The sequence below is a fragment of the Kryptolebias marmoratus genome, linkage group LG2 (genome assembly GCF_001649575.2).
Source record: "Kryptolebias marmoratus isolate JLee-2015 linkage group LG2, ASM164957v2, whole genome shotgun sequence".
Classification (NCBI taxonomy): Eukaryota; Metazoa; Chordata; class Actinopteri; order Cyprinodontiformes; family Rivulidae; genus Kryptolebias; species Kryptolebias marmoratus.
In genome coordinates this window covers 28117012-28126560 of record NC_051431.1, presented here as the reverse complement: position 1 = coordinate 28126560, position 9549 = coordinate 28117012, and the positions used below count along the sequence as shown (strand labels likewise).

Sequence of the window (9549 nt, the reverse complement as noted above, 5' to 3'; positions counted from 1 at the left end):
AGCTCCACACTCTCTATTTCTGAATTGAGAAAGCTCCTCGGATGAGAAGCGAAACGTCTTCAGCTACAGAATAGAAGTCCAGTTGTTTTTGTTTTTTAACTTTTTTTTGAATTTACCATGGCCTGGATGACTGAGAATCTACACCAGCATATAGCCTTGATTACTTTTATAACATTTTTTTGGGGAAAGAAAACTAACTTTAATTTTATTTTTAATTCTGTGTCTTTCTTTTAGATTTAAAAATACATGTTCTTATGATTTATACGGCTTACATTTTTAATATTCACTTTTGTGTTTCCTCATTATTAAAATCGCGTTACAGTCACTACTGTTTAATCCTTTCACAACTTATTGCTGTTTTTAATGATTGTGTGTGTTTTTTGTTTGCGGCTTTTCTTTGATGCTTTATTGTGTTTTAATCTGCTGTAAAGTACTTTATGTCACACTACATTGTATGAAAGATGCTTTATAGAGAAAGTTAGACTGATTGATATTCTCCAGAAACCTTTTTCAGTTTGTAAGTAGACGTATGCCTGAATGCAGTGGCAGCTGGCCAATAGAGGGTGCTAGGGCGCCGCCCCACCACTCACATTACCTTGAATAAAAATTAAATAGTACATTAAAAATATTTCGAAATATATGTATATATGTATGTATATATGTAAGATAAATATTTTATAGTTAATGATAAGTAAAGTTGTTTCGTTCATCAACGTTGTCTGATTGGTGACGTATTTCCGCCCCGGGGCGCAAAAATCTTTGTCCATAGACTCTCGTTGAAAGTTGTACATGCGCAGTAGCTCCTCTTCAATACAAGAGATAGGACGGTTCAGGGAGCACCTCTCCTGCGCCCTGAGCTGCTGAATGCAGCTGTGTTTATATTTCACCGCCTCCCGCCGCGGGCTGACGTTACATCCGTCTGTCAGAAAGTTTGCCTGATTGAAAAGTCGAGCCGCGGGTGAGCTGCCTTTTATTCAAAGACAGCAATAAGTTCATTACGTGGCTAAGTTACATACAAAAGGCAATAAATAAGTTAATAGTTAATAATTAGTTTAAGAAAATTTATGCTAAAATCTGTTAGAATGTTTGGTTTTGAATTCTAATCGGAGTGAGACATCCGACCTTCGTTACATTGTACGTTAAGAATACATGACGTAGTGAGTGCTCGCATCATAAAACAAGCTTTCACGTATTTTCTCCGGTAAAGTTGTGAAAAATAAGGGAGAAAACAGGTCTTATAAACGCTAAATGTGTCCTACAGGCTTGTGCCTTGGGAGACCTCCGTCTTTGTACGTATTGGTGTTCAGGAATCACTTGTGCATTTATATGTACATAATAATGTTGCTTTTGTTGTTTAATTCATGTAAATACACTGGTGTGATACCTTAGTATATGTTTTGGTCCAAAATATATAATAAGGTATCACATAATAGACATATACCAAAACCTTTGGTATATGTCTATTTTGGATTTATAGCCCCCCCTGGAGAAAACTCCAGCCGCCACTGCCTGAATGCCTTGTAAGAAGAGTTTCGCAACACTCACCGCTGAAGCTGAGCTGGGAGCAGGTGCACAGGGAGTGGATGATGTTGATAACCAAGCCGTGGGTAGACGCTCTCAGAGACAGAGGCCCAGTAGCTACTAGCAGGGTGACCACATGAAAGAGGTACGGCAGGTGAGCTGCAACATCCAGAGAGTTGTTGAAGGACAGCATGAGCATGTAGCGGGCCAGGATGGCAATGTCGTCCCACATGAGGTGCTGTTCCAGCGTGGGCGTTGGAGACAGGCATGTCTTGTCTATGATCTTACACATCCTACCAATCACCTGCCACAGAGAAGAACAGGAGACCCTCACTGAAACCAACAAACAGGAACACAATGCTTCTTAAAGGAGATGGCTGCTGCAGAAACAAAAGGCCCAGCACTCCTTGAAGGAATGCATATCCTCAACCATCTTTCATACCAGAGTTTTAGACTATAATCATGTTATGTTGAGAAATGATGGAGTTGTAGCTGTTTTGGTAAAACCGTGAAAATAACGTTATGTGCAATCTCATACGATATTGTGAGATATAATGCTCAGAGTACGTGTTGTGAAATAATACATCAACAGATTTTAGCTCAGTATCTGTAAAACTAACTGAGCTTTAGGCATTTTTACATTTGCTAAGGTTGCTTAGTTTTGGTGGTCATCTTAAATGGGACTGACTCCAAAAGTTGATCAGTTGTCATGTACATCCAATAAATACTTACTGAGAGTTTCACTAAAATATGTCCAGTGGTTCATGAGATAATTTGCTAAATGACAGGTAATTTTTTACTAACAGTTTTAAGCAAAGACACTGCACATTGTGCAGTACTCAAAGTTTGTCTTTTGAATAATTCTCAGCTACTAAAACACAAAATTTTAGCCCAAAATCTGTAAAATGTTCTGAGTTGGTTAATGTTGATGAGCTGCGGTGGCCATGTTGAGTCAGGTTAACTTTAGGGTTAATCAGTTGTGGATGTACATGCAGTGATAACTTTCTGAGTGTTTCATTAACATCAGTCTAGTGGTTCATGAAAGACTTTGGTAACATGACTAAAAAAAACCCTGCATGCTCACAGAGAGATAAAACCATTATTACCTTTTCGCTATTGGGGGTGGTTGATAGTTCAAAAGGTTTATTTGTAAACTATTTATGATTGCTGCCGATCTGAATCTTAAGGAGAAATATGTAAAAAATGTCTTTAAATAACAGCCAGTTGAGGCAACTTATCATAAATAATACAACCAAACAATGACATAAAGTCAATAACAATTAGGTGATTAATTTAAAGTACTCCTAATAGGAGCAGAAGGCCAGTGAAGACTTGTGGTAAGTTTGTCCAAATACAGAGTTGATGCACATGATTTATTCTGGGCAGTTAGAAAACAACACTTATTCAGATCCTGGGTGACAAAGAGTTCAATCCCGGCAGACAAGGCTCCATTGTCCTCAGCTGGTCCTGTTGTAACCCAGATCCTAACAGCAGCATATAGACTCATGTACAGTCCAACACTTCCATACAGCTGCAACTTTAAGACTTTCAATCTAGAGCAGAAAAACATTAGGTGAATCCACTCTGGCTGAGTGAAGGGAGCAGAGCTCCAAGTCAAACACAGCCTGTCATTTCTTTATCCAGAGTCCTCACAAAGACACTATTCAACACACAACTGCTGTGTGTCATAATCGGAGCCAGGCCCTGGCTTTTCTTTTGTATCTGCCTCTGGATGTTGTGTTTATCTGAGGAACCAAATGAATTTGGACCCACAGAGCCACAGATCATGGACAGGGAGTGGATGAGTTTATCTCTCTGAGTCAGACGGGATCCACAGCTCGAGAACGTAAGTAAAAATTCAAATTAATGACAAAAACTAAACCCTAAAGTAATCCTCAGAGCTCAGACATTAATTTGATACAAACAAGTTTGTCCTAAAGTTTGACTGCTGTTTAGCATATTTAATCTGATTAGATTTTCTACTGGGTGGTTCTATATTTTTAAATACATTTGTATAAATTAGGAAAAAGCACAGTGACTTTAATATGAAGAAAAAGATTAAAAGACTCCATCCACACTACATCTGGTATTTTTAAAGCGTTGCACCTCATTCACACAAACAGGGACTTTGGTGAGATAATCAGTTTTTGAAAAATGCTTTTCAAAGTAGAGATCTTTCAAAATTCAGTTTCTGGTGGATTGGTATGGACAAGAGATACAGAGCTTTTCAGAAGTGATGAGTAAGCATGTGCCTGTTTAATACATGCTCACTATCACTTTGTGCCCTGAAAACCAAAACAATAATGAAGACGATTTTAGTTTTTGTTATCACCCACTACTGAAGGTGAAAGGCTAATAATACTTTGTGCCTCCCTGTGTGTGCATGTGTTAATTTCTTTGTATGTTAGCAAACTATCTCATGAAGCATTGGACAGATTTTATTGAAACATTCTGAAAGTAATCTCTGGATGTAAATTTAACACCGATTTCAATTTTGGAGTTAATACAATTCAAAATGGCTGCCACAGCAAATCAACCTTAGCAATGACAATTAAAGAGGTAAATGTGGGAGTGAAAGTGGGTGAGATAAAAGTTTGCATATTACTGTATGTTGATGATATTGTACTTATTGCTGAAAGTGAATCAGATCTTCAGAAACTGTTAAACATTATGTATTAAGGCTAAATAACGCTAAAACTGAAGTTATTCGTTTCAGAAAACAGAGCCATGCACTAACAACATTTACATTTCGTTTTGGGTCTTCTACTCTGTTTATTACAAATACACATAAATATTTGGGATTTACTGTAGATGAACATTTAACATTTGAAGAAGGAATAAAAACCCTCTCGGACTCCACTGGAAGAGCGTTAGGTTCAGTCATAAATAAAGTTAAACACTGTCGTGACCTGGGATATAAAGTGTATACAGAGTTGTATAGATCTTGTGTTTACCCAGTTCTAGGATATGGAGCAGGAGTCTGGGGTTATTGTAAACAACCTTACAGTGAAAAAGTGCAATGTAGAGCCCTGCGTTATTTTTTAGGTGTGCATAGACATACTTCTAAATTAGCACTATATGGAGATATGGGTTGGGAACCTTATGAAATAAGATTTATTGCTGATATGGTCCGACTATGGAATAGATTTATTAACATGCCAGACCATAGAGTAACAAAGCACTTTTTTTTCTTGGGATTTCACATATAGGTACACTTGTGCCAGACAAATAGAGAAGATATTTGAGGAGGCAGAACTTCAGTACATTTTTAGGAATAAATTAAGATGTAATACTCAATAGCTTAAACAGTTTTATTTTGAAGCTTATAAACATCAGTGGGCTATCAATATCTTACATAAACCAAAACTACGCACCTATATTCTATTAAAAGATGCTTATGGCCTTGAGCCATATATAACATGGAACTTGTCAAAAACACAAAGGTCCTTGTGTGCTCAGTTTAGATTTGGTATTCTGCCTTTGGCTTTAGAGACTGGACGTTTTCGTTCAGTCCCAGAGGACGATCGAATATGACATTTGTGTGATTTGGGGGAAGTTGAGAGTGAAGTGCATTTTTTGTTTTATTGTCCCTTGTATTTGACACTGAGAAATGATTTATTTACTAAAGTATTTTATGTTTATCCAGATTTCTTTTATTTAGCGGATGAGGATAAAAATGCGTTATTTATTTAGGCATTTTTTGTTTCAGTTAGCACAGTTTATTTTGAAGGCCTGGCATCTTAGAAAGAGGACATTTTTTGTTTAAAGAATGTTTATATCTGTCCGCTTGTGTGCTTGTTTGTATTTGTTTTAATGTGTCTTGTAAGCCCATGTGGGCTGGGCACTTGTGAGGGTGTATGACACATTTTAAAATAAAAATCAATCAATCAAATCAATTAAAAAGCAAACACAAAAATGGCTATAACAGACAATTTTACAGAAAGTGAGCTAAAATTTGCCGTGGTTGTAGACATGCACAGCACATACTTTGAGCTCCAACATTTTGCATTTGACGTGACACTGGACATAGTAATTTACAAGGATTGAACAAAATGGCTACAACGCTGTTATTTTTCATCATAACATGATGTTAGTCTAAAAGGCAGTGGCTGAGAGGCCTCGTCATAGATCTTTGATTGTGTAAGTGTTCATTTTAATAAGCTGCTTTGTCAAAGGCAACTCTTTGGTTGGTAAAGAAAATACAGAAAGGATTGCAGATGGATGGATGGATGGATGCTTTGACAGATGTAGGGTCAGATTAATAGATGGTTGAAGAGATGGAGGGACAGATGAATGGATAGTTGTACAGATGGAGAGACATAAATAGGAGGTTGGACAGATGAACAGATGAATGATTGGTTGGTTGGATAGATGCAAAAAAAAGTAAGCAAATCATACTTTCCTGTTATAGTCCATTCTGATTACAGGTTTTGATTTGTGTTTGTGTGCAGACTAATCTGACTTCATCTTAACTTAGAATAAAAGTATGAGACTGTGCTCCATTAACTTTTAGTGGCATATTTTCTAGAAAATAACTAACTAAAATATATATATATAAACAATCAAACAAACTTTTTTTATTATTTGGGGGATTTGTTTCTTTTCATGGAAATATCTGAATGAACACAACAAAAGGCTGGTGCAGATTCTCAGTCATCCAGGACAATTTTTAATTCAGAACCAGAGAGTGTGAGGTTCTAACCTTTAAAACTGCACGAGATGCTCTGTTTATGCAGTTAAATTAACTTGCAGATTTTGCAGATTATTCTCACTCCCCTCCCTCCTGAGGGCCATTTAGGCCTGTGTTTGCCTGTGTGTTTGGCTCACAGAGATGTTTTGGTCACATGCATGGACGTGTGAATTAAAGAGAAAAATGTGTCAGTGTAAGTTTTAGAAAGCTGAAATCTGAAACCTCCTCCTGTTTGAAGTTGTTAATCTTGTTTGATTTAAATAGATTCCTTCACCCCTTCTCAAACCATTTGCTTCAGACAGACTGATACTAGAGAACTGAAGAGAAACAAACAGTTGCTGGAGGAGTGAAATTGGGTGAAATGTAGAAAACTCTGTTGTCTGAGGTTAGACACCTTGGAAAGACATAACACAAGGTGGTTCTACTGCATCAGAAAGGTTTCTCCCAGGCAAAAGTTCCAAAGCAGATTTTGGGATTCAGCATCTTTGGAAAAGGCCCAAAAAAACATACAGCACTAAGAACCATGCACACAGTGAGGAAACTTAAAGTGGCAGATAATCATCATGTTGATTTCTCAGATTAAATATGTCAAAAACTGACATCAACTCTGAACAAAAATAAACTGTCTGTTGAAGTCTGATCTAAAGGAGTCTTCGTTGGAGAACTACAACCCAAAAACCCAAACCTCCAATATAAACTCAAGCTTTAAATATTTAAGTGTAGCAGAAGAAAGGTTATTATTGACCACCTCTGAAAGGCAAAATATAGGTAATAATGTCTTTGGGATTCTTTGAAGAAAATGGTCTTTAGCCACACAAGATCTGGGATTAGTTCTCAAACAAGTTAGGAAGAACCTACCTTCAGATATTGTTCATTGTTCATTTTGCTTAACTGATGGAAGTAAACTATAGGAAATTAGATTTGTGAAAAATATTCTGACTTTAAAGCTTTTGTTGTATATCAGTCTAAAGCTTTCACACATTACTGCAGGTTCTACCATCTTACAGTGCTGTGTCTTGCAAAAATAATTTTGAATCTCAATGGGATTATTCCTGATAAAAAAAAAGGTTAAATAAAATAAAAATAAACCAAATCTTCCTCCATATCTTAGTTCAGACTGCGCAGTGTTACCTTGTTGGAGACCAGTTTGACATTCCCTGAAGCCAGAGCCACCGCAGTATCAGCCATGACCTCAGCTTTGATGGAGCCCAATCCTCCTGTAGCGCTGGTTTTAATAAAGCTGTCCAAGACCACATCCAGCAGGTCTGTGATCTAAACACAAAACAACACTCTTACAGGTCAAAAGGTCCTCTTCACTTGTCACCTGCTGCCACTGGTATGTAGACTCACCTGGCCTAGGCTGCCCCAGATCTTGGCCTGGATGGAAGGATACATCTGCTTCTCATTTATTGTCATGGTAATGAGTTTGTCTAAGATGGCGGTGACACGCTGGCGCTTTGCGTCGTCATTATGTTTACAGAAGCGAACCAGGTTCAGCAGCCAGGGTGTCATGTACTCCAGGCAGAGATGCTTCAGTTCAATACCTGAAACACAGCACCACAAACAAGTTTTATTTGATCATAAAAGACAAGCATTTTCATTGAACCTTTTAGAACATTTTATTTCTTTTTCTTTTTAAAGACTAATTTTATCATCTGACCTCCTGGATTTGCTTTTGTACAGTCTCAGTAAAAAGAAAGTCCACTCTCTTTCGGGTTTAGGGTTTTACATATCAGAACAAAAAATTATCATCACGATTCAGTTTGGTCAGGAGATCAATCTTGAACAAGCAACAAAAAGCTTAGTCTCTGTTACCTTATTAAAAGATTGTAAACAGAAACAACAAGCCTAGTTGTTGTTTCTGTCTTTTCATTTGGAAAACAAGAACAACAGTTTCATTATTTTTAGGGGCCAATGCCTCTATTTTGGTGTCACTTTCAGTTTCCTGCTCCAGTTTGAATGAGAAATCTTGATTGCTGCTTCTCCAGAGTGGGTATTAAGTGGACTAGCCAATAATGTAATTTGGCTGAAGAAAAAACTCTGTGTCACCACAAAGCATTGAACAACAGATAAAATGTACCCAGTAGATGATCCTATGGTCGTTCTGCTTCTGCAGATCGTCAACACATTCTAATCCTTCACCATCTAACATCGTCCAATCGCCCTCCCCTTTTCCAAACAAGCTATACTCTATCAGTCTTTTTTTTTTACTGTTTAGTAATGACCTTTTAAGTTAAATAAATAACGTGAGAAATATAATATCTATAAATACACATACACTTCTATACACATTACACATATGCATTTATACAAATATATCACTGTGGTGCTCAGCTCAGACTAATCTGACATCCTGTTTCTTTAACATCAGACAGAAAGTAATCCCAGGTTATTTCAAATAATCCAGGCTTTCAAGCCAAAGGCAGCCTGATTTTCTTTCAGTTTAGGAAAATAAAGGACCTCTCTAATCCATCTTGTATATGTAGGTGGAGCTGCAGATATCCAAATTAGCAGAATGAACTTCTTGGACAGCAGAGATGTGAATGCAATTAAGTCCTTTTAGCAGGAGAGAGATCAAGTAAAGTAGGTCACACCCTGAACAAGGCAGTTAAAACATTTGAAGCGATATCCTCTCCAGTTTCATTAAATGACATAAGAAACATTTCAGACCAAAACCTCAACATGGAGGGACAGCTCCAAAATATGCAAGTAATTTAATGTGGCTTTTCAGCATTGTTCACACAGAGGGAACACTGAATCAAATATTTTTGGGAGACTGGCTTTAGTGAAGTCAGGTCCATGTAGAATCCAACATTGCATGTAACTGTGTCAAGCAAAGATTGAAGATCTGTGTACTCTCTTTAAAACCTCTCCTCAAACATCATCTGAAATCAAAGCCAGACAATCCCACTCCACTCTGTCAAATGCTTTTTGAGCGTCTAGTGCAGGGGTGGGAAATCCTGGTCCTCGAGGGCCGCTATCCTGCATGTTTTACTTGTTTCTGGCTTCTGCAGAACATGAAGAGGTAATTTAACCCCTGGTCTAGTGCAAAAAAAGCTTTAAATAGAGCAGTTGTGTGAAATACTGAGATTAAAAAATGAGTGTCTGATGTGAATAAACCCAGTTTGATCTGGGGACATAACTAAGGGTAAAACCCATCCAATCACTGAATAGATGCTTAGAACAGATAAATGTGTGGATGTGCCAAAACTTTTCTCCAGCTGAACAGAAACAAAACTGAAGTTATTATCTTTGGACCTAAAGAGGAGCGAACTACAATCAATGCGCAGCTCCAGTTATTACAACTAAAAACCAGTGATCAGGCCTGAAACCTGGGA

General features: G+C 37.4%; 1 protein-coding gene and 1 long non-coding RNA gene across 4 annotated transcripts in view; one reads left to right on the top strand and one right to left on the bottom strand.

The window, feature by feature from the left end:
• The window catches only part of nf1a (neurofibromin 1a), a 148698-nt gene that overhangs the window by 24123 nt on the left and 115026 nt on the right, over positions 1-9549 (bottom strand). For all 3 annotated transcript variants that reach the window (XM_017432166.3, XM_017432168.3, XM_017432167.3), the window contains 3 exons: positions 7562-7755; positions 7343-7483; positions 1546-1825 (listed from right to left, as the gene is read on the bottom strand). In XM_017432166.3, coding sequence (XP_017287655.1) covers positions 1546-1825; positions 7343-7483; positions 7562-7755 — 615 coding nt within the window. The remainder of the gene's footprint in view (positions 1-1545; positions 1826-7342; positions 7484-7561; positions 7756-9549) is intronic.
• LOC108245336 overlaps positions 3147-9549 on the top strand; it is a 14582-nt gene continuing 8179 nt past the window's right edge. The window contains exon 1 of the long non-coding RNA XR_001808972.3: positions 3147-3367. This is a non-coding gene — a long non-coding RNA (uncharacterized LOC108245336). The remainder of the gene's footprint in view (positions 3368-9549) is intronic.